This window comes from Lycorma delicatula, chromosome 6, assembly GCF_047948215.1.
Source record: "Lycorma delicatula isolate Av1 chromosome 6, ASM4794821v1, whole genome shotgun sequence".
In the NCBI taxonomy this organism is placed as follows: domain Eukaryota; kingdom Metazoa; phylum Arthropoda; class Insecta; order Hemiptera; family Fulgoridae; genus Lycorma; species Lycorma delicatula.
Genome location: NC_134460.1, coordinates 137,384,465 through 137,411,804, shown reverse-complemented (window position 1 = coordinate 137,411,804; position 27,340 = coordinate 137,384,465). Strand labels below are relative to the sequence as shown.

The following is a 27,340-nucleotide window of genomic DNA, read 5'->3' as shown; positions in this document are numbered from 1 at the left end:
CTTGTGACTCCACATACAACCCAGCAGTCCTTCCATTGCTGGAAAAAGTAAAGTTTTCTTAGCCTTATTTTTGATAGCTACAATTCAAAAATGCTACCCCAGCTGCTCTATACCATTCATCACTGTGTCCTTTTGGCTATAAAATCGTGACTCTTTGCTATCAAATCATTGAGCTTTGGGAATATCCAGAAATGTAGGTTTCTGGTAGTTCCTCCTACATCCATTGTAGGAAGATAGAATATCCTCATTGGATACTCTATCCACCCATTGGACTTTCATCAATCTGTGGCAGCATCACACTTCAAAAGCTTCGGCTTTCCTTTCCTCTTCAAGCCCCAATGTCCACGCCTCACTTCTATACAAAAACACACTCCATATAAAGGTTTTTTTAAGTCTATTTTTAAGGCTAATTTAACATAAGTAGAAAAGTCCCTGCTTTTATTAAATGCATTCTTGACCAGGCTTATGCGACTTATCACTTCCTTCTTTGACCTACCATCTGCCATAATTCTGCTGCCCAAATATATGAAGGAGTCCACATATTTTAACCACTCCTTGTCCAGCATGCAATGCATTTTTGCTTGCTGTCAACTTACCACAAGAATCTTAGTCTTTGTTTTACAGATGTGCATATTTTATTCCGTACCAAGCATGCGTTCCATCTCCTCCAACATCCTGCTCACTTTCAGCCAACACCACTATACTGTCAGCAAATCAAATTTATTCTATTTCCTTAAACCCTATTCCTCCAACTTCACCTAACTTCTCTCTTACCTCATCCAGTCCTCTCTGTATATAACTATTGAACAATGAAGGAGACACCATGTTGCCTCCATTAAAGAAAGAATAATATCATGTATCAATTTTAAAGAAAGTATGCCTACAAAATAGATAATTGATCAACAATGCAGACACTATTTCACTGTCATTTCTTAACTTAGGTATATGTAAGTCCCATATGCTATTTGACTATAAAGCTTAAAGTTTAACATGCACATGATAGCTTTGTGCTTGATAATTTTTAATTTATTTATAAGTAAATATGAAGTATCTTAATTTTCTAATATAATTCTTTGCACATAAGCAGAAACAAATATGCAAAACATGCTTTGTACTTTGTAGATAATACTGTACCAACTTGAAATTAAAATATTGAACACAAATTATAAATAACATAGGGTTGGAATTAAATATATCAATAACAGTTTTCTGAATTTCAAAAATACACTATTTTTCTAATTTACATAGAATGATCTCTACCAGTATATTTTGCTACATTCCAGAAAGTAGACATAGAAATAAGAGGTTATAGTGATAAGTTTAATAAATATAAAAGGGACGATCAGAAAGTGAGTTAGACCCCCTCTATGAAACAAACACGTATTTCTACAACAATTTTTTTTTATCAAACAAAAAAACTACATATTTTTATCTTTTTTTTTGATAAAATCACCAAGCTTTTCTAAACACTTTTAGTACCTTGTGATAAGTTTTTCAGTTCCACTCTCATAAAAATTATGTCCAATTTCCTTCAATCATTTCATTTAAGGACTGCTTCCTTCAGTTCATCATCATTAACAAAACGCTTCCCTCCCAGGTCTCACTTGAGAGAACCAAACAGGTGGTAGTCGCACAGTGCTAGGTCAGAGCGGTAAGAGGGATGAGACCATACTTCCTACTTGAATTTTTGCAGTAACTCATTTGTCGCATAAGCTGAATGTGAAGTAACATTGTCGTGAAGAAAAACGACCCCATCGCTCAATCTTCTGGGTCTTTGATCTTTAATGGCTTTACACAATTTTTGTAAAGTCTTACAGTAAGAGTCGGCATTGATTGTTGTTCCTTGAAGCATAAATTCATATAAAAAACTCCCTCAGAATTGAAAAAGACTGTCAGTATAACCTTTTGAACATGTGGGGATGTTTTCACTTTTTTTGGTTGCGCTGAAGTTTTGTCTTCATTCATGTGATACTCGTTTAGTCTCAGGAATGTAATGAAGCACCCAGCTATTATCCACTGTGATGATTTGTTTCAAAAACTGTGGACCAGTCCTGGAAAAACATTGAAGAAAAGAAAAAGCAGACACAAAATGTTGTGTTAGTGGTTATCGGTCAACAGATGTGGCACCCATTGTGCACACATCTTACGGTAACCAAGTTGATTGTGAATAATCGTAAACACACTACCATAACTGATAAATTCACTTGCAATCTCTCTAATTTTAATGCGCCAGTTACTCAAGATTATTTCATTCACGTGTTTGCAGTTAAAGGCTCCCAGCACGCAGTTCATCACTCACATTTGTTCTTCCGTTTCTGAACATTTGACACCATTTTGTGATCATGGGGCATGACACTGCATTCTCACCGTATACCTCGAATATTTGGCGATGAGTTTCACAATTGTAATTTTTTGCCCACAAATTGGACTACTGAACCAACTTCTATGCTGGATGAAACCTCTAGAGGACACGCCATATTGACAACGACACTACACACGTACTGAATGTCATACAGAATTGCTGCTGGGGAAGCATGAAGAAAAAATACAACCAGTGCTCTCACCACAAGACATTAATACATCCCTTTCAGTTCAAGAACACGGCAAGGGTATAACTTGTTTTTTGATGATCCACCTATCATAATAATGATATTTTTAAATAATACCTAAGTGAAGCAAATACTATCCACAATTATCTAACTCAATCATACTTAATATTATAATTCAGGTTTGAGCCTGTTCCTGTTTGCTTTACAATTTTCAAAGGCTGTAAGTTTAATTCCTTCATGAAGATGATTTTTGAGTAAGAATAAGAGATACAAGTTTTACAACAAAAAAAGTCCATTTATTGTGTTACAAATGAAAACAAAAACTGCAAAAAGATATCATTAACAAGTTTACACAATCCAATAAAATTTCCAAACAACAGACATAATTCCTGGTTTTCCAGGTAAATTAATAGTTAAAAATTGAACAAAAGCATACCTTGACATGGAAGTTGCAGGTGCCAGCCCTGACAGCAGCCTCATCAGCCTGCCACTGGTGTGGCTTAGAACTTTCAGGAACATGTTCTTTACGCCTCCTAAAACTATCTCTGAAGCTTCTTCTTAATCTATCCATTCTGCGAGGAGAGCCCCCCCTTCTCTCCCCCTATAAAAAAACAAAAATATAAAATTTAATTAATAATAATAATGAAGTAGAGCAATAAACAACAATATAGTTACAGAAGTATTTTTTTAAGCAGCAATCAATAGTTTACTTTAGAAAGATTTTATTTAGTTGGGTGGCTACTATTAAAGACTGTAGAAATATGTAGAAAATGTAAAGAAATTATAATACAATACACCATACACCAATTATTACATGAAAATATGAATATAATGGTTAATCTACAGTATCAAAGAGATATCCAATTATCTAGATGCTTCCTACAAGTGAATTAAAAAGTTATACACCCTCAATTCACTAATCAACTTAAGTAAAATTTGAATTTTCTAAATTTGAATTTAGATCGACACTAATGGTTGGGTTGGTAACAATTGACATTATAGCAATAACATATACACGACAATAAAGAAATCTCTCCTTATTTTGTCTGTCAGCAGCAGGAAGAATGCTATAAAAAGACTACCATGCATTTTACACAGCATCAACGTGCATTCTAATTGTTATTTAAATTGGAATCGTTTTTAAAATACTTGCTGTATATTTTCCTCAAACAAACTTAGCAATAAGAGACAGTCCATCATCTGAAAAAACCGATAGTGTAGATGAACGAAAACGGTCCGGCCAGTCAGCAGTTTTAAATGACGAATCTTTAGAACGTAATCGTGCATCCTTTGAACGATCACCTCAAAAGCTTATTCTCCATTTGTTTGCATACGAATCTCATAGGGGTGCGTCTGCAAAGCCACAAAGAAATTAAAATTACTTCATAACTGTATTTACGCCGTGCAAGAATCGCGAGAACTCGATTACGGGAAGTGACTCAATTATTGGAAACGGTTCATGCGTTTTGTTCGCGGTGATATTCTGATCTTGGATAACATTTTCTTTTTTGACGAGGCACGGTTTCATCTAAGTGCTGAACAATTGATATATTAGAATGCATAGAACCCACACGTTTTCCACGATACTATATTAAAATCAGAAAAGATCGGAATTTGACGTCCAAATTCTCCAAAAAGAGTAGTGGGTCCAATATTTTTCCACGGAAACGGTAACTTCTGAACGCTGCCAGCAGAATAAAAGCTACTTCATAGAAAAAGATTAAATGTTAGAAAAAAATAAAACCGATTGCTGGTGGAAGCAATAAGTGCAACAGCTTACACAGCGAATAATACAATGTAGCTGTTAACTACACTAACTTCTTCGGGGAGAAAGTTATTTCTTGTGGTCTACGGCCACCTAAGTCGCCAGATTTATCTCCCAAAACTGGTTTGCAGTTATTTAAAAGAGAGAGTGTTTCGAAATAATCCTAGCAAAATCAATCGATACAATTGGAAACTGAAATCGAAATTTCCGATTTGAGCACTCCAAACGTTAAAAAATAAAGACTACTAATGAAAAAACGTTTTGTTACCTGTACAGTTGCGAATTTATTACAACCAATTTATGGTAAGTTATGAAATTATTTAATATTTATTTATTTATTAAAATTTAATAAAGGTTTTTAATAATATATTGGATTCCATGTACGTTTTTTTCCGAACGGGTTGCATTACTTTTCGCTCACCTGAACTAGAAAATGCGGGGAAAATCTTGTTCTTATGAAAACGTTGTTCAAGACCAAATTAATGCTAAATGTAATTTTACTAACCTCTGTAAATTGAACTTCAATATAAATTAAGATGACCGAAGATTAAACCCTAATAAAAATTTCAAAATGTTCTAGAAAGAAATTTACGCGAAAGTATTAAGTACTTCATGTTTTCTTTCAAATAAAAAAATACAAATTTTTGTTAAAATCCATCTTTAACCGATTAAGAAATAATACATTTGCAACAATGTGTATTTATTAAAAACACAGAAAGAAAACAAAATATGAATCCCTTTTATAACAAATATGATTAAGATGTTACCATAAGGTACCTAAAAGATAGGTTTACCTTATTAGCTGGACGGGCGGACCCTGCGTAGAAGTAGGACAGGGAAGGGTAGTCCTCTTGAGGAGGGACTTTCGAGCCTTCCAGAAACGGAAGGTCAGGATGTCTCGGTGATTCAAGAGGGAGCCTGATGGGGGAGCCTGTAAGGGCTCCAAGCAAGGGCGAAGTCTTTAGTCACCGCCACGATTCCGTAGGTGCGACTGAGGTAACGACTTCCAGGCGAATGTCGGCCGCCCCGTGCGAGTTTAAAAAATGGTCCGAAAAATAAAAATAGGTTACCTTATTAACCCACCGGGATGGTGAACGCGTCTTCGTAAATCAGCTGATTTGGAAATCGAGAGTTCCAGCGTTCAAGTCCTAGTAAAGGCAATTACTTTTATACGGATTTGAATACTAGATCGTGGATACCGGTGTTAGATGGTGGTGGGTTTCAATTAATCACACATCTCAGAAATGATCAACCTGCAAGACTGTACAAGATTACACTCATACATATCATCCTCATTCATCCTCTGAAGTAATCCTGACGGTAGTTCTGGAGGTTAAACAGAAAATGAAAGAAAGGTTATCTTATTTTAATATCGTTTTACATAATGCACAGTAGACATGAGTTGTCTGCCAGAATAAAAAACACACCTTAAATTAAAGAAAATAACAATAACAAATCTAATATAAGGTAAGAATAACAAAATAACTATTATTTAAATTTATTTTGCATAATGTTGATTTCGTTCCATGCAAACCATAATACAAAAAGTATTAAGTATATTATTCGTATATTCTGCTTTAATAATAAAAAGAAAATTTTACAGTAAATAAATACCTTAAAGCGGAGAAATTTTGATCTTCTGATACAATGTATTCGTAAAACAAAAATCAAAACGTACAAATTGCTTTCAAATATAAAAAAAATATATTCAATAAACAGGAAGATCTTACAAATTTCTTAATGGAAACACCAAACTTATATTTAAATTTTATTAAAATAATAACTTATACAACCAAAGTTGTTAATTATTTGAATTTTCATAGCAAAAAATATTGAAAAAGCGAACCAAAGAAGAAATTTAAACATATATTACTCAACTGGGAACTCAATACTTCCATTCAAATCTTATGGAATAAACGCACGATGTTCGACGGTTACATACAGTTTTCCGTCCAGTTTGTACCATACAAAACCATTTTAACTAAAATGCAGCGATCAGTCAGGTGAACGAAAAGTGTCGCTATAATAATATTTCTAACAGTACTATTACATCGTTACGAAATGGTGTTTCATAATTTTAAGCAATATGAGGATAGATAAAAGGGTCCATTCAAATTATTAAGCGATGTAATCCTGTAATATTATCGTTAAAACGTATAATTAAATAATATTAAAAGAAAATAATCGTAGTATTATTTTATCCGATCATTAAAGGAAAAAATTTCTTAACCAGATTATGGAACATCAAAACTGCATTATCAATAAAAGATAAAAATAACGAAGTTGTTTTACGTGTGTTTTTAGCATGTTTCTTTAATAAAAAATTAATATTACAAAAATAACTATGTAAAAAAAAAATAAAATAAAAAATATGATGTGTACACCACATGACTTCCTTGCAGGCCATTAAATTACATATATTTTGTATTAATTCTTTCTTCTTTTTTTTGTAAAAACGTTTTTACAATCACAGATTAATAATTATTAAAGATCCATATATTTAAATTAAAAAAAAAATGTAGTCGGATCCTCGCCGATGTGTCCAACCATTATAAGATCCAAATATTCCATTAATTAAAATTTTATTGGGGTATAACTCTAGAAGTAATGAAAATAAGTACCACTTATGATATGTTGTAGAAAAGCTCTCAATGAAGGCTGGCTTATTACCGCAGTTAAGAAAAAGTCCAAAAACCAATTTTTTTGGATTTTTGATCCAATCGATTCAAATCAAAAGGGAAGGTGCATAAGTAGATGTTACAACAGTCCTAAATCCGAAATTTCAACATTCTACGGCTAATCGTTTTTGAGTTATGCAAGATACAAACGCTCAAACATACATGTACGGCGTACGTACAGACGTCACGCCGAAACTACTCTAAATGGATTCAGGGATGGTCAAAATTGATCTTTCCGTTGAAATCTGAAAACCGAAATTTTTCCCAATTACAATATTTCTTTGTACTACAAGGAAGTAAAAAGTTTGCTTAATTTTTTCTACGATATATTTTGCGTAATATAATTCTTGTAAAAAAAATCGTTTTCCTTCGTAAATAAAATTTATGAAATCTGTACATAAAAATACATTATAAAGATCACGTCAGAAAATTAATAAAAAAGAAACTGCCCAGTATTTGTCTGGATCACAGGTAACTGAACCAAAAAATTGACACTCGCAAAATAATAATATATTAAATATGAAAAGTATTAAATAAATAAAATACAATAAAATTATGTTATTTTTTAATTAAATAAAACGTTTGAATTTTACTTTAAATACATCGGTGAGATTTTTAAACGGTTCAGTAACTTTTTGAAAATGGCAAAGGAAGCATAAGCCCCCTTAACCATTACGCCGAAGGTATCGGTTCGAGTTAAATAAATTACTATAATAACTAATATTCATTAGGACTATAACCGTTTCTAAAAATGAAAATGAAAAATTATTGAGTGGTATTTCAATTAACAAAATATACAATTGTTATTTATTAATAAATAAAATGTCACTGAGCAAAAAAGAGCACACTTTTGGACACTGAGCAATGTCACTGAGCAAAAATAGGAGTACGGGTATCAGACAATGTAATAATATATTTTAATGAGCCCTTAATAAATAACAATTGTAATATTCTTATGTATAACAAATGTTTTTTTTTTTAATGGCGCACGTATTTCTTTTTTGGAAATAAAAGTAAACAGTTACATTTTATAATAATACTTATTAAATGTAAGTAACCGTTTATCTTTTAAAAGTAAGCTGTTAACAGATATTGCACTGAGAATTGATTGCCCGTTCCCATTTCAATACTCTGTAGCCGATGCTCGGATGGCTCTTATAAATGGAAGATGTTTAAAGAACAATAGGACTTGACAGATAAAAGATCTTTTGTCGATTGCGTGCTTCACAGTCAGTCGATTCCACAACGTGCTTTTACTTAAAAGAATGAACTTATTCATCGTAGTGAAGGGATGAGATTTTGTATAGAACAGACTTTCAGTATAGGAGTAGAAGTGTAGAAATTGAGGAAGAAAAGTTTAGTTTACTATTTTAGTGGTATCGACCATTCTATTGTATTGTAACAATATTTACACCTGCAAAGTAAAAGGTTCATGCATACCTATAGTCTTTCGTTCAAATTACAGAGTACATAAAAAAAGAGAAGGTTTGAGATGAAATCCAATAATCTGATTAGGAAAACTTAGTAAAAATACTTATTAGACGGCGTTCGATTTATAATCGGCTCTTTATTGAATTTAATAAAGAAAAATATACCTTATAAAAGTTACTGTCCACTTTTCAGGTATTATTAAAGAACTACCGGATTTTTTTTTTAAAACGTCAAACAAATATTCAAGCATATAATTCCCAGGAAAACACAGCCCGCTATTATTACACTGATCTTCAAATTAGTATCCTATTTTTAGAACTACTTGTCTACAAAACGGAAAACTTATTAAATGACTATTTGAATAATGTTAACACAAGCGTATATTTTTAAATAATAAAAATAAATAAGTAAAAATAACTAAAATAATAATTTAGGTAAATAAAAGAAGTAACACAATAAACCTCAATTACGCGACGTAATTGGGGGTTCGATTATCAAGGAATACCGAGAAATTCAACGTATATATATATATATATATATATATATATATATATATATATAATTTTCCAGTAAATGTGTTTACAAAATGTGATAATAAAATACATATAACAATTCAGCGATGACAATTATCCCTTGCGTTTCTCGATATCTCGGATATCGAGAAACTCGGTTTATATTATTGATATTTCATATTATCGAATTTTTTTCTCCTTATTCTGGAGCATAAATTAATAATTATGATAAACATTACAATTCAAAAATACGGTTATAAAATCAGGTACAATGTGTTTATTTTATTCCGCTACAAAAATGTTGCAATAGAAAAATTAAATTCCAACTTTTATATTACGTCAAATAATAATTAATGGTAAAAAAACAAAAATAAAACTAAACTTTAAAACGCAGGTAAAATAAAAAACAATACAAATAATTTTAGTGTAGCCTAATTTCAGCAAAGTAATGCGGACACAAATGTGTCTCCCCGATTAAACTAACACATACAAGCTAATTCATCACAATTATATAGCAATTAAAAACGGTGAGTCGCATTATAATCCCGGTTTCGACTCTAAAACGTATTATACAACAACAATTACCTACGAACTAACAATTAAATAATTAAACTACAAAATAATTAATGAAAAACCACAGGGTTTAAAATTCATGTTTGAACTTTTTTTTTGGGAGGAACGATTTTTGAAAATATTTTCGGTAAACATTTCTTGTATTAAAAATCTGATGTCGATAACACATTATTTCCTTGTTCGCCTATTAAATTAATTTACTCATTTTTTTTTTTTAAATGCAAAGTACATAAAACTTTATTTCATTAAAAAACTTCTGATATTTTTTCATATATATTTTATTTTTATTGTTGCTATTGAATTATTATTTATCGTAAAACTCTTTTTACAATCAGAGATTAATAATTATTAATAAAGCAATATATTTAAAGTTAAAAAAAAAGAGATGAAGTCTGATTCGAACCGATAAGTGGCTTTGCTTTATAAGATCCAAATATTTCACTAATAAAAATTTTATTTGGCTATAACTCTAGAACCAATAAAAATAATTACCAGTTATGATATATAGTTGAAAAGCTCTCAATGATAGCTTATTACTGCAGTTAAGAAAAAGCCCTATTTTTTTGGATTTTGGGTTTTCTTGGACACTTTTGATTCAGTCGATTGCAATAAAAAGGGGAGGTGCATAACTAGATATCACAACAGTTCTAAATCCAAAATTTCAACATCCTACGGCTGATCGTTTTTTAGTTATGCGAGATAAATACGTACGTACAAACGTCACGCCTAAATTAGTCAGAATGGATTCAAGGATGATCAAAATGGATATTTCCGTTGAAATCTGAAAACTGACATTTTTCCCGATCACAATACTTCCTTTACTTTGTACAAAGAAGTAAAAACTGATAAATTGTAAAAAAAAAAACTTTTCAGACACTTATCGTGATATAACAATTACTACTTCTGTATTTCTCCTATAACAGATTTTTTTTTAATGACAATATCCATAAATGGAAGTCATCTTAAAAAATTTCAACATTTTATGTAACAAAAATTCGAAGATAACATGAAATTCGTTACCCTCCCCTCCCAACTTCTTTTAAAATATTTATAAAATAACAATACTTTAGCATCCCTAGAACATATTTTACACTAATAATTATAACGTTTCGTAAATTACAGTAGAATTTGAAAAAAACCGGTATTCATTATTTTTTTGGGAGGGTGGTTTTTTGAAAAAAAATTACACATATCAGTTGCCGAAGAGAAAAAGAAATAGGTAATACAAATTTTCCCTCAGGCATTTTTATCGATATACAACATCTCCTACCTCTCCATTTCACTCCACGAAGAGAATGTTTAAAAGAAAGTATTTTTAATAACATCAATACAAACGTTAATAACATGTTGTATTAATAACATTAATACAAATGATGGTCATCCTATCAAATTTTAAATCTTTAATCCTTCTTAAGATATTAAGGAAATACAGGAACGCGGGTATACGATGCGCGCGCACACACACAAACTTTACACGTTCTTTGCCGGATCTCGACTTTTCAATTTCTCGCGAGTCAGAAAATACACATATCTCGATGAGATTATATTCTAAAAGAACCTGAAACATAGAAATTAAAAGAAAATTTTTCTTTCATAATTTTGATTACAAAATCAACCAAAATAAACTACACACAACTACTAAATTTAATTTAATATCAAAAGTGCTCAGAAGATAAATTTTTCAAATAAATTAGTATGAAGATAAATAATTAACTTTAAAGTAAAATGTACAATAAAAAATTAAAACTCAGAGAACCTCTGCAGTCACTTCAAATTTTGGTCAATTTGACTATTTTAAATATTCAATTTTGCAATGATAAATTCGTAAAATACGTAATTTACCATTAACAATAAAAATAAATTCAACGGTGCCCGAAAAAAACTTATATATCAACCCATCCGTAAATAGGTAAGCACCATGAAGACACGTATACAGTTGTCTTTTTTATACTTTACAGAGTCAATGTTCCCAAATCACCTGATTTGGAAGTCGAGAGTTCTGATGTTGAAATCTTAGTAAAGAAAGTTTCTTTTATACGGATTTGAATACTAGATCGTGGATACCGGTGTTCTTTGGTGGTTGGGTTTCAATTAACCACACATCTCAGAAATGGTAAAACTGAGACTGTACAAGACTACACTTCATTTACACTCAAACATATCATCCTCATTCATCCTCTGAAGTATTATCTGAACGGTAATTAGAAGCTAAACAGAAAAAAGAAAGATACAGAGTCGATGTATAAAACAACAATCATCATTTCATTACAAGAAGGGAATGTTAATATATTGCTTTACCCTATCTATTCCCAGTCACTATTAGGGTTCATATCCACATGTAAAACGTATGAAGTACAAATGATACAATTTAAACTTACTTTCTTTGGAAGTAGTGATGTTTACTACACACTGTAAATAGTATAAAGGTGGCACTTGTAGGATTGAATATAACTTTTATTTCGGTGGAACCGACATGCTGATGCACAACAGGTTCGATTCAATAAAGAAAGTAGTGGAAATAATTCGATCACACCCTCGTAAGTGTGTATGGGATCGTTTGTTAATCTTGAGAGTAGTTATACAGTATTTAGGGTATTGACTTACACGTCATATAAGATTGATCACTAGGTTTGTTTTGGCATCTCTAACAGAAAGGTATTTGTCCACAAAAGAAATTCGCTAAAATGCAATAAAAACTAAAGAAGGATCATTAAAAGATTAAGCCAGAGAAAATCCCACCAAAGATATAATAACTGTTGCGATAATTTGTGGAAGCCTAATCAAAATCGTAGAAACCTTTTTCAATGGAAATATACATTTTTGCCGGGACTGAAAAGTTTTGAGAAAGAAAGTACAGTGGATGAAGATTACCAATAAATAACAAAATAAATTTAAACGAAATCATTCCAACGGAACTTTATTTAACCATAATTTTAGAACAGAAACATACAGGCAGAATGGGAAATTTTTAAAAGCCACTACAATTACTACAAGTTTTTCTACATTTAATGCGACTCAGATCCATTACTATCTTATAATAAATTTTATAATAGATCGCTGAAAAATAATTTTAACATTTGGAACAAGAGAAAGTAATTTTTCTATGGATATTTTCAAAATTAAAATTAATTAAAATCTGAAGAAAAAAAGATCTGGCTTCATATTTTCCTCAACTCATGGACATGAAAATTTTCTATAGAATTAAATAAAGTTATGTTGGCAACAAATTAAATTATTTTATAGTAAACAAACATTTTACAATAATTACCAATAAATTTAACTTAAACTACATAATTATACAAAAGGAACACATTCAGACGAATTTTCTAAGCAATATACCATAATTAAAATTTAAAAAAAATCGAACGTGGACTGTTACATTAGAATAAAAAAATATGTATCATTTTTAATATTATAAAAATAAAAAGATAAAATTAAATACGATGAGAATGGAAGGGTAATTGAAAGCGAGAGATTTCGCTGTAACACTTCTACCGCCGCATAAAAGGCAATTCCGCCCTTGACCCTGTGACATTGGATCAATACAGAGCATTAAACTTCGTAAAAAAAACCACTACGCTACAAGAAACAGCTTAACATAAAAGGATTATCATGAAATGCAAGCGTTTCATGAACAATTGCTACAAATTAAAATCACTGAACCGTTCAACAACCGGCAAATAAATAAATAAATAGATTACCGAGATTAAACAAAAACAGCTACAATAAATTAATTAACAAAATAACATCTTTGTTAATTTGAAACAGAAAAAAAAAAATTTAAAAAAAAACATAAAGACAAAGTCAAACGAAATGATTTTTATGCAAGTAAAACTGTTCGTGAGTAGATAAGCGTGTAGACAACACAACCCAATAATAATGAAATAAAACATGGAACCTAGTATTTTTCTTCTCTTACGCTTTTGTTATCCACTACCGATTATAATTTTTAATAAATAATTAATTATTTAATTTACTAAAAACTTAACTTAAAATTCCACGCAAAATGACAATAAACTTTAAGTAGCGCCCGAAATATTATTCATAAAAAGAGATGGTAGATTTGTGGTACTTTTTGCATAAAAAGTTGACAAAAAATACACACACACATACACAAAGACAGAGAGAGAAACTGTTGGAAATACATAAAACAAATAATGAATAAATAAAAAAATAAATAAGGAAACGTTTTTTAGATATACCAATACAGTTGTAAAAATAAAGATTATGTTCCACAAAGTTTACGTCTTTGATTATCTAAAGGAAATATATTGATGATAGATTTAACTGAAATTTCATAAGGAAAATAAAATAAATCATACAAAAAAATACCAACCTAACAAAATACGACTACAATTAGTGTAAAAAATGTATTTTATAATGAAACAAATAATACTAACGATACAATAAACTACGATTTTTCCATACTAGAAAAACATTAATTATAAGCATTACAAATGACATGTAAACGTGCCTGAAAAAGTGCTCAATAGTAGAATTTCTTCTTCTAAGATCCTCCTTATATTTTCGAAATAATAGATTATAAGAGTACAGACAGCATTCTTCAAATAGATCAATAAAAAGAAAAAAATAGTCTCAAACAATTAAATCTCTCAATCTTGATAACCAATCCAAAAGTACACTATTCCATTCAATCAAACGACCATTTTTATGAAATAACTATATTTGGATAATGAATCGAAGCACCACTTTCTTGATAAAAGATCTTAATTCAAATCTGATGTAGTAAAATTTGAGATAAAATAATGGGTGGGATGTTATCAAAAAATCAAAATACAATCCCAATAAATGTAATCCCTTTTGTAGTCCACATGTAATTCTTTTTTACTTAAGCTTTTTCTGATTTATTGCTTGCTAATAATACTTAATAATAAAAGTTGTGATGTCTAAACCACATCTTTAAGGTAAAACTTAAACGCATCCGAAAACACAATACGATGTCAGGATCAGCTTCATGATTAAGTTCGATCAAGTCGAAAACAAAACTTTGTTTGCCTATCCGATTGTGTTTATCATACATAGTCATAACAACGTAATCATGTAGAAGTTTTCAATTTTCTGTTTCTCTTCATGCCTCTACAATTACATTTTGATAAATCAAAATAACAAAGGCCAAAACAAAATTGGTGTACTTGAACCGCAGTAAAGATCTACATATAGTTTATTCTTTTTCTATACTTTACTGTAAGGCCGGTTGTGTTGGTTTACAATACATCCTATATCAATAATAAAAATCTTCCACATTACAGTAAATATTTCTGAGTTAGGATCAGTAACTAGGTACGCAATGGTAAAACGTCTAATACACTCTTTTCTAATCTGTTTTGTTGAGTATGCAAAATTTCAGACGAATAGGTATATATAGAAAATAAAGCATAAAAAAATTGCTCAAAAATAATTTTCTTCAGATGTTTATAAAAATAAAAATCTGAAGAAAATTACTAACTCTACTACATACTAATGCAATCACTAATACTAACTACTAGTACAATTACTAATTACTAACTCTAGCAATACTGATATACTTGGCCAGAGATTTGGAAATTGACTGGAAATTTTTGATAATCCAACGGAAATATATTCTTTTTCAATTACCAAAATTTTCCGATTTCTTTACACTTGTCCTTATTCTTCTTAGACATTTACCCTTTGAGGTTTCGCATATCACGTGAAAAATTCATCAATTCCCATGCCAATTTTTCATATCCCAGTTTCTTGTCAAATAAAATCAATGTTTGGCTAGAGTTCCTAATTTTTTTTCTACATATTTTAGATAGGAAGAAAATTATTTTTGAGCAACCCATTTTTTTGTTCTTTTTTGCTCTTAATTTTTTTATTCTTACAACAAAAGAAAAGATTAAAAATTAATAAATTCACTCTACTACATTTCGCTGACGTATAGAATCAATCAAGTTTTTATAAGTTTTTTCTATCTCGTATTTTATTAATTGGATAAAAATACCGAATAGCTGTTATCAAGCCGAAACCACTTAATACAACAAAAAATCTGACTCGATACAATCTACAAGCTCTGATCCCTTACGTCTCTGTGTTTTAGGGTGCACCGCCAAAAAAAATATTACCAGCTCGCGCTGGTTTGTAAGTCTGGCATGTCGTTTGTTTACATGGTCCAGATCTTGATTTACTGGAATGGACAGATCTAGTTCCATAATATGCCAATATAATATCACTATCTTACGTGGAAAATAGTCATAGCGCCGAATATTCTTCGGCGAATAATCCCGTACATATATTCTCCACATTTATATTCGCTTACATTTGATAAAGATTTCCAACGAAAAAGATAGAAGCTACAGCTAAACTTTCAGTTCATATGGACTATAAGTTATTAAAATATCACAAGTTAGAGCTAGACCTAAGCCTGAACCTTAATATTCATTTGTGGCCTAGCTATTTAAGGCCGCTACGGGTAATAAAAGTTACAGTTAAAATTTAAGCTCGACTGGTCGAGCCGTTTCTGAGATATCGCTGTTACATACATACATACAAATATCCAGTCAAATTTATTAAAACCTTTTAAAATCAATCAAAAAGGTAAAAATCTAGGTAGAACACATTACATCAATTACGATAAACTTATGAAAAACAACGCAATTACAATTACGAAAAATAATATCAATAAGATAAAAACAAAGTAATAAGTTAAGCTAAGCTAGATTTAAAAAAGTTTTTTTTTTTAAACAACTGTTATTATGATTATATATATGTTCATCTGAAATATAACATTACCCCTTGGGGATCCTTCAAAAAGTCAGAACAAGTTTTTTTTTTTAAGGAACAATAATGAGACGTAAGATCACTTTTTGTTACCAATAAATGCGAATCACGTGAACCGATATTTAATAAATTAGAAATTCTGAAGGTGTAACAGATTTCCTATCGGACGTTATGACACCGAGCTCCGTATACCTAGAAGCAATATACTGCCGCCAAAGCAACGGAGCTCAGTCTAAGGATTTTATACAGAGCATGAATGCTAATGACATCGTGTTAATAACGCAGAGTGTTTATGTAACACATTCGCATAATAAAACAGTTGCGATGAACTACACCCGTCGTTAGCGTCCGTATTTATTGTTTACGTATGAATAATATAGAAACATCCCGGTTATTATAATTTTGTTAATAACAAACTGTAATAGAGGAAAAATATTTAAAGCGATATGCAAAATTGGATCTTATTTTTTATAAAGTAAAAATCCTTTTTTTTTAATAATCACACGATGCAAACCTTTGAAAGAATGCAAAAATGTCAAATGATGTAAAAACTGAAAAACAATTTGGAAATCCTGACACATTAGAAGATTTTATTAACATCGTAAAAAAACTGCTTTTGACATTTGCTGTAAGAATTGTGTTTAAAATATCCTATTCAATTTTATAACGAAATAATTGTTTTTATCTTTCATTTACAGTAAAAATAATTCATATATCAGTTAAATTTTAAGTTATTTCAGTAAAGGAATTATCATTTTTATCATACATTAGAAAGCACAATTTACTTATTTATACAGTAACAACAGGCTGACACAATTAAAATGACCCATTTCGAGCAATAAAAAAGGCCTACGTAAAACAGGAAATAATAAAATTATTTTTAAACTATATCCAACTGCAGTTAAATATAGTTACAGAACACATTATTTCATACGTCATTAATTTTTAACACATTTATTACTTATAATCACTATTTTCCGTTTAACCCAAATCTAAGATTATGTTAAGACGGCAGCAAAAAACTGAGCGGTAAATTAGAATCGGGTGACTTTGTTCACAAAAAGGAAAATCTAAACGATTACTTGAAATATTCAAAGGAAATGGTTTTATTAAAGATGTTGACGGGACTGACTTCTACTACAATCTTAATTAAATTAATTATGAAGTTAAAACAATTAAATATTATTGGATTTTAATAAAACAGGATAGAAAACCCATTTATAAAATAAAACCTTTGCTAAGGTGTAGTTTATTATCAAGGTTAAGCTTAGATGTTAGTGCTATTTAGGTTAGATGAGCTTTATAATTTTAACAGACAACGCAATTAAAAATTTTAGAGCAAAAAACTCAAGAGCTAAATATGATAAAACTATTTCCACTCACAGTAATCCTAAATAAATAATCTTTTATTATGATAGCATAATAATAAATTAATAATAATATACCAAAATAGTAAATTCTGTAGATAATATCAAATGTAATGTAGAATAATATGTAAAATATGTACAATGTGTAAGTATGCTACTACACGGAAAACGAAATGCTCAAGCATTTCCCGGATGAATCAGGGGAAACTGTGATTAAAACCTTGTTCAGAAAATCACACAATGCAGTTATTTATAAGATAAAAAATATACGTGAATATCAAACAAGAACAGTAATTTTAAAGTACAATGACATCTACAATTAACGTATATGAACTACAATTGTAAAAAAAAAAATACAACAAACAAATAAACTACCGTTACAATGATATTCATAACTTATAAAACAACTAACAAAGAACAAAACAAAATAAAAGAGACTACAGAAGAATGAGTAAAAAAAATTGTCAGAATTAAAAACTTTACAATTCCTTTAATTGAACTACTAGGTTGAGACAGTGAAATTACCTTTGAGTTACGTTATTTCGTTTAATATAATCCGTTCAGAAGAATATTTAATATTATTTAACTATTAATCTCAAAATGAAAAATTAAATTATTATTTTGTTAACAGACACATGCGCTTAATCTATACTGTTCCCATTTCAAGAATTATAAAAAAATATATAATCTTATCGATTCGGATTGTTCCATAGCAATGATTAATTATTATGGACTGTTCCGCACCAGATGCTTGGTTCGAATAGCAGGAAGGTGTGTCATTATTTTCTTTAATTTAATATTCCAGTTCACAAATATATAATAGATTTATGGGCATCTACGCAATCCTATATGAGTGTAATAGATCTGAAAAAATGATACTGCAGAAATTATAGAGAATGATGAAATTTGTTTAAAAAATAGATAAAAAAAAATTATTTTCAATTATGAGATCTCAGCTTTAATAAAAATTTCAGTATTTTATAAAAGTAAAAAAATTGAGAAACTCATAAATATATCGACATTAATTTAGATTTTATTAGAAAATAGATTTCTAAACCTTTCTGTAGTAAAATTCAGTTATCAATTTTCTAAACTGAATAATCAAACAGTAATTTATTACGATATAATCAAAGAATAAATTGATTATTTAGCAAAATAATTAAACTACATCGGTTCAAATATGAAAAAAATTTTTTTTTTTTAATTTTATGTAATAAAATGTTATTACGTAAAATTCGTTTTATATTTTCAAAACGGTCACCAGAAAGAGTTTATTATGTTTTACTAAGGTACAATGTTTTTAATTACTAACTGTAGTCACGCTATATCTGCCAATGACTCAAACTTAATGAATCGCATCATAATTCGTTAAAAATATCCATTATAATAACGGTTTTATATTATCCGTGTACTTTTTCCGTGCCAAACTATTTAATTTCATTTCATTACTGAAATTTATCTTTGAAAAATTGAAAATAAAAATTTAATTTTCACCTTTTTAAGAAATATATCACTTGTTCACAACAAAAGCATCTATCAGGTTTGTAACGGAAGATGAGTTGATTGTTAAATCGTATCCCATATGTTTCTCCTTCAATGAGATACTATTGAACATCAGCGTGCCATGTCTACTGAAGATGATTTTCAGCCTACAATGACATGTAACGGATGTTATATAGTAAATATCATTATTAAAAAAAACTTCAAATCTGATTAGTGACACTTGTACTTTATATGTTTCAAACAGGTCACAAATGTAACAAAAGAATACTAGAAATAACATGAACAAAACTTTTAAAAAAATTTAAATATATCAAAACCCCATAAATTAAAAAAGGTAAAATGATCACTCGTATATAAAAATATTATTAATAAAAAAGAGTTCTGTAAATTATTATTATTTTTTTAAATCATGCGCAGTTCTGCGCAACAAGACCGACTTTTAGTTAATTTAATTTGGTTTTAATTTTTTTTTTAACTGGTTCAATATTGCTAACAGATGATACTGCAGATGAAACGTGAACGTTCTAACTTGAGGCACCATAACGAACCATGCTTAAAACTTGCCCCATTAGATTTTTTCGACCTTAATTAATCGTAATTCAAGAACGATTCAACAATCTTCATCAAATTTTCACACGCACAACTTCAGATACACTATTACAGCATATCTAAACTTCAGTGAAATTGATCTAGTAATTTTAGAGATTTTTGAACCACAAAAATTTATACATAGACCTTTTTTCTTTATTTTTCCTGTTTAGCCTCCGGTAATTACCGTTCAGATAATTCTTAAGAGGATGATATGCATGAGTGTAGTCTTATACAGCCTCAGTTCGACCATTCCTGAGATGTGTGGTTAACCGAAACCCAACCACCAAAGAACACCGGTATCCACGATCTAGTATTCAAATCCGTATAAAAGTAACTGCCTTTACTAGGAATTGAAGACTAGAACTCTCGACTTTGAAATCAGCTGATTTGGCAAGACGCGTTCACCATTGACCCACCCGGTGGATTTTATACATAAGGAGACCTCAATTTAAAGTGAATGGTATTTTCGTACTCCTCATCCTAGAAACGTATTTTCATCCGCCATGTGTAATACCGTACTTTTCTTCGAAAATTCGGTAAATAAAAAAATATTGCAAAAATAGTTCATGTATTTTACTTTAAAATAAGATAAAAGAGGGATTGTATGATTTCTTAAGGCAAGATTTTTTTTAAACGAAAAAAGTTGCAATTGACGATTACGAAATAGATTTAATATGTAATACGTATTACTCGCGTAATTCACGCATTGAATTATAGAACAATATTTTTTCAAAATATTCAACTATAAAATATCCAGTCAACCAAATATCATTTTCTCCCTGATTATCACATTTAGTCGTAGTTTCATTATAAACCAATGTAAAAATCGTTTCCTCACGTTAATCACGCGATTAAATTAAATTAGATAAATTGAAAATTATTATATCCGAAAATCCTTTAAAATAAAGCACAAATCACTATCTAGGGGGCTTACTAGGTAAAAGTATTTTCCCATTGTCTTCTTCGCTGAGCTGAATATTAACCCTACTGTTATATACTAATGTGCTATGCCCCCGTGTAATGTAGAAAATTAGAAATTAAAGTAACAACTTCAGTCTGTTTATTAAAGGGACTAAATTGTATAATGAACAGCATTAATCTTAAAGAAAGCAACTCAGATTGAGGTCATTGGAACTTCAGATAAATTACATTTGTTTCAGTCATAAGAAAGAGTGAAACAGATGGTGTAAAGCAACGAAAATGTAATGTACTCAATTTTTTATAGAATATATTATAACCTGTCACCACTAAATAGGAACGAACTAAGTTACATGATATTAATAGGTAAAATAAAATAAACATAAATTAAATATTCTACGTACAGAAGGTAAACCCTTTTTTCTTTTAAGCAAAAGTTAAAAACATAAAGTACCTTTAAGAAAAAAAGCAAAAATATAAGGAATAATAATGGTTATTTAGGCCTGATACATTTTTTTTTAATTGTATTTTTAATAAATGTCATACAAACAAATCATTTCCTCGAATTCATTTTTTTATCAACCAATTCTCTCAAACAGTACATAATTAAAAAAGATAAACAGAAAATAAATAAATCTACTAAACACCCAGTGGTTAATCAAAGGGAATATAGTCGCAAGTTAATTAACTATAACTAAGCTTCAATAAAACTGAAATACTGAAAAACACGATTTATATTTGATTAAATTCACGGTTCAGTTATATTGTATTACGTTGACGAATATTAAAAGAAATGAAAAATTAAAAATCTGAATAAAAATTCATTTACCTTTATTTTGAACCGTTTGTCAGACAGAAATAATGCAAAATACAATTACTTTTTTCATGATACTTTGTAATATTGTCTAGTAATAAAATATTTTATTAGAAACTAAATAAGCTACCGAAAATGGTTTGGAATACCGTATAAATACGGGCATTAGACATAACTCTACAGTATTAGACCCGTCACGTTATATCTGTGTTATTTGGAAAAAGTAGTTATTAAAGGTAAATAAACTGATTTATAAAGGTAATAAATTGATAAAAACGTTATCTAGTTTCGTAATTATACCGCGTATTACAAAATTAATATCGGGGTTTTAAAGTTATGTAATATTTATTAGGTTTTACTTACATTAGTAAATTACACATGAAATAAAGAGCAACTAAACAGTTTTTCCTATTAAGTGTTCAATGCGGACACCATTCCTTACACAGCACACATCCACGCGATAGGGCAGTGTATTCCAAACTTTAATCAGCAAGTCTGAATTAATTGATGGGACCGCTGCTTCAATTCTGTGTCTAAAGTAGGATGGGTCAGCTGGTAACGGTGGTACATACACTTTATCTTTTACAAATCCCCAAAGAAAAAAAAAATCACACGGTGTCAGATCGGGCGAACATGGAGGCTACGGTAACAAACCCTATCAACTGGTCCCCGGCGACCGATCCAGCGGTCGGGGACAGTTTCATTCTACCGATCACGTACAGCGTTATGCCACTGAGGAGGTGCACCATCTTGTTGGCAAATAAAGTTCTGTGGTTTGTGTTGCAGTTTAGGAAAGATTTCCTAGAACTATGCACGAAATATTCTCTTACACGTTCAACACTGTCTTCGGACACACTTGGTGGTTCTGTACTCTTCCCTTTACAAATTCAGCCAGTGGTTTCAAATTGTTTATACCACCTACGAATGTTATAGTAATTCGGGGGATCACAACGTAACGGACGTTGAATGGTAACTACAGATTCACACTTTGCAAACTGCAAAACACAGAACTTTATGTTCGCTTTCTGTTGGAGGGGTCGCCATCTTTGCTATTAGCTTTTCAAGCGAAAGGTGCGGGAAACAGTTTATAAGCTTGCGAACAACTAAAACTGTTTGAGTTGATCTTTCATTTCATGAATAAATTAATTAATGTGCATGAAACCTGAAAAATATTAAATAGCTTCAAAACCCCGATATTCATTTTGAAGCATTGTATTTTTATCAAACTAAGTATGCTATTTCATTTTACGAGAGTAAGTCGATTATTATCCGCAATTTAGTTACATTTTTGTTTATGTTGGTAGTACTGTCGTGTTGCGTAGATGACGCATGTGTGGTTTAATTGTTGTTATGTCTGTGCAGGTTTTCTACTGCTAGGTTAGTTCCATTGTCGCTGTCCTGCCGTTAACCATGGCTGCTCCGCTTTCTGTTTGCACCAAAGAAAAGCAACGCTCAGTGATCCATTTTTTGTGGTGTATCGGGGGCCGAAATTCATCGAAGACTTTCGGTACAGTACAGAAACAGTGTGTTGCCGCAACGGAGTGTCTACGAATGGATTGAAAAATTAAAAAATGGTCGCACAGGTGTTACGCACGACGAAGGAGCCCGACGACCGTTTACCGCCACAAATGAGGAAAACATTGGGCGTGACATGGTTTTCTTAGACAGACGAGTAACTATTGATGAAGTGGCACATCGTCTGCATATTAGTCACGGTTCTGCCTACGAAATCATCCACAACAGACTTGGGTTTCATAAAGTCTGTGCAAGATGGGTCCCAAAACAACTCACACAGTTGCATAAACAAATGCGCTTGGACATCTGTCAAAAACATTTGGATCGATATGGTAACGAACGGGACATCATCTTAAACAGAATCGTCACTGATGACGAAACGTGGATCCATCATTACGAGTGGAGAGTAAACGGGGCAGAGTGTAGAATGGAAACATCCAAATTCACCCTGCAAAAAAACGTTCAAGACCTAACCATCCACAGGAAAACTGATGCTTACAGTTTTTTGGGACTCACAAGGCCTAGTATTAGAACATTATGAGGAAAGGGGCACGACAATAAACAGTGTGCGTTACACTGAGATGCTTATTGCCAAGCTGAAGCCTGCAATTCGAAGCAAACGCCGAGGACTGCTGTCGAAAGGTGTTATGTTGTTCCACGACACATACCCGTCCACATACTGCTGCCCACACTGCTGAAACGCTCGAGAAACTCAACTTTGAAGTACCGGCTCATCCTCCATATAGTCCTGATCTTGCCCCTTCTGACTACCACTTGTTTGGTCCACTCAAAGAGGCATTAAGGGGCCGTCGATTTACTCGGACGAAACAGTGAAAGAAGCAGTGCATTCCTGGCTCGCAGCTCAATCGAAAACTTTCTTTTATGAGGGCATCAGAAAGCTTGTGCAACGACCAAGTGCGTTGAAATGCAAGGGGACTATGTTGAAAAATGATGTACATGTAAGTTTCCTAAGTGTATGGTAATAAAATTTATAACTACATTGCGGATAATAATTGACTTACCCTCGTATTAAAAAAAAATCTCATTTCAAAAAATAAAATAGTATATCATTTTTTTATTACTTTTTACCTAACTTTTTACCTAATGTCTGTATGAAAAAAATTTACTCTATAACTGCATAATAAATAAATTTTTCTTCTCTTTTTAACCAATTTACGTGTTCTTCAACGAAAGGCATTCCAGTTACAGATCATTTTTAAGCTTTTTAAAAATTGTTATATTCGTAAATGCATATAAAAATGGGAAAGAATACTATCAATACGTCATGGATAAAGTGAATTCATGATTTAACATTTTGCACCGGTACGATGTACAACTGTTGCAAGAAAACAAGTTGCAGGCGTTAAGATAACAATAGCACCGTAAGTTGCTAGGTGAACATTGAAGTATTTTTTCTTGTTTGATAAATATAGCTGTCATTTTAAGGTGTTTTTGGCAAACACAACTTCTTGCCCTTTGTAAAAATAGCTATTTTCCATTACTTAACACGTTTTCTTATTTAGCTAATCAAGGCCAATAAATTAGTTTTTGAATTTTTAATATAAAAATTCCTGATAAATAATATTATTGGTCGAAAAATACGTAAATTTAGTAATGATAACGAAAAACGAATGACTATCGGACATTCATATCCACCTCATATTAGTTTTTTATTACTTTCTTTCTTGCTGTTATCTTTCAGTGCAACAAAACACGATCATAAGAAAATAATAACAATAATATTATCCGATTATCTGCACCTTAAGCACTATAATGAATGTGTATATAAGACACAATCTCCATAACAGTCTCATGATAGTAATAAAACTTTAATCCAATATATCCTCAACGGTACTAGCGCGGTTTCGACACAGAAGATTAAGGATGATCCAGGAAATATAAGATCTAAATCGTAACAAAAATATTTACAATAGAAATAAGAGCTGGATCCTTACCAGATAAGACAGAAAATAATCACACAAATAAGGAAAATAATTTCCATTTACAATTCTAGCTAATTAATATAATATTTCAAGTTTTATAAAGGTCTAATTAAATACTGAACTAGTCTAATCCAGCCGGAAAAGTTTGCGGTTGTGGTCATAGACATATAAAACAGCCTTAAGCAGATATGAAACTGGGAGTAGGAAAACCACAGATAATGTAAAACGGAACAGTAGAGAACAAACTCGCAAACTTTAAGGAACTAACTACATGTAACTAGTACATTTATACTGAAATAAACTGGCCGACTAATCGGTCTGGATTCTAAATTTGCTGGTAATGGATGTACTACTTCCATTGATGTTCTGGAAATTTTCACAATTCATCTCATCTTTAAACGTAAAGATGAACATCATATAAACGTGTAAAATATTTTCAAGATCGTAATACTAATATAAAAAAAAATAAATTAAAATGAACCATTTACGAAACAACAAATTGAAAAATTACCCGCCAAAGTACCCCTCTGATAAAAAATTGAAAAACAGTTTTAAATTAGGCAATTCACGTACAAAAATTGTAATAATAAACTGACTGAAAAGCAATGGAACTTATTCCTGTGACAACTTGACCATTTCCAAAATTCGTAACAATAAATTTAACAGATTGTGCTCCGAAGAATGCTTCACAGTATAAACTTACTATTTTTATCCGATTCCAAAAATTACTTAATAAATACTCCACTTTTCTATTTAAATAAATAGAATCCGGTCCGGAGATACGTAAATCTAAATATTTACCACCCAATTATTTAAAAAATACGATACGGAGAAAAGGTTATACTTTTTCTAAAAAAAATCAGTAAAATAAGTCATACCGCTTAGCGCTACAATCGTCTGAAGTTCCAAAATGTCATCAATATTTTACAAGCCAAAAATCCTCAAATAAATCCTTAAAAAACATCCGCAATAAACCTCAATTTTTATTTTTAAACAATTCATGTTACGTAAAAGATAGATTTAAAAAACCGTTTAAATTAATCAAACAAATTATTTTAAAAAGGCAACGTGAACATAAATAATTCGTAAATAGATTTTAAAAAAAGTTAAAAAATACGCCGATATTTTCTTAAATCTCCTCCCGGACTGTCATTTTACGAAACAATAAAATGGGAAAAAATAAAAGGTACATTATCTGTTGAATATATCTAAGAGCAACGATGAATAAAAAAAATATATAAGCTACTTTATATTCTGTCTGTATGTTAGATTCAGGCTTATAAAATCAGATTTGAAATCATAACTACACTACCCGTATTTCAAATAATTTACAAAACAAGGTTTTCCTAAATTCATTTAAAATAGACGGCTTTGCATATCCCTTCGTTTACGAAAAATCAATTTAACCGTAGCAGCAAAAAAAATACATATTTCCTAAATATTTAAAAGCTTACATTTAGAAGAATACAAATAACTCGCACAATTCAACTAGCGGTATCGATTCGATTCTTAGCAATCATTTGTCATTTTTTATCATTTTGTTTTTCTTGTTACATGACTAGTTTCATGCACTTCTCCAATCCTTACTATTCTGTTCTAATCCTAATTTCAACGTACATATTACATTCTTAATTATCTGTTTTATAAATTGTAACATTACTGTATTACTTTACTTGTATATTTTACTGTTTTTTCCTCACGCCTCCTTTTAGCACCTATTTCACACATCCTTACATGGCTGTTCCATCAAAATGAACCTTTTTTTGATAAAAGTTTGCCAATTTACAATCCCCTTTACAATTTATTCACTTAGATAACAGATTACCAAACAACAACAAACATTTAACAGAAAAAAAAGTTTCTAAAACTAGAGAATGGCTTTTTGGTACGGAAGATAATTTTGATGTAAGATTTAGTTGATGTAATCAGTATTTAAGATGGCACATGTAAACTTATTTTCATATATATTACTGTTTTTATTTTCTGGATTTCTTTTAATACGTAAAATAAATTGAAGCAAATTATTTGAAAAATTAAAAATTCAAATTATTTGAAGCGACATTGAAATTCATTCTTAGATGTGTACTGGTTATTACTTTGAAGTAAATATACAGACTGCGAAAATTTATATTTTTACAAATCATAACGGTTCAAAGATATATATATATATATCATTTGGTATGTCTCCGTCGGCTACAGTATGAATGATGTAATATTAAAAGGTACGCTGTACTAAATATTCATTTTTGAAAACAAAAATGGTTTTCTTTTGATTGATATTCAAATCAAATTTTACTTTAGATCGTAGTTTCCAGTAATATACTTGGGTTTTGAATTATTTATTACCTTATTTTTTATATATAAATTCAAAATAATTATTTACTTCGAGTAATTAATTTATATAATCTATATGGCTTTAAAA

General features: G+C 30.4%; 1 protein-coding gene across 4 annotated transcripts in view; it reads right to left on the bottom strand.

The window, feature by feature from the left end:
• Positions 1–27,340, bottom strand: part of numb (NUMB endocytic adaptor protein) — a 309,799-nt gene that overhangs the window by 29,716 nt on the left and 252,743 nt on the right. For all 4 annotated transcript variants that reach the window (XM_075368604.1, XM_075368606.1, XM_075368603.1 and 1 more), the window contains exon 2: positions 2,986–3,150. In XM_075368604.1, coding sequence (XP_075224719.1) covers positions 2,986–3,150 — 165 coding nt within the window. The remainder of the gene's footprint in view (positions 1–2,985; positions 3,151–27,340) is intronic.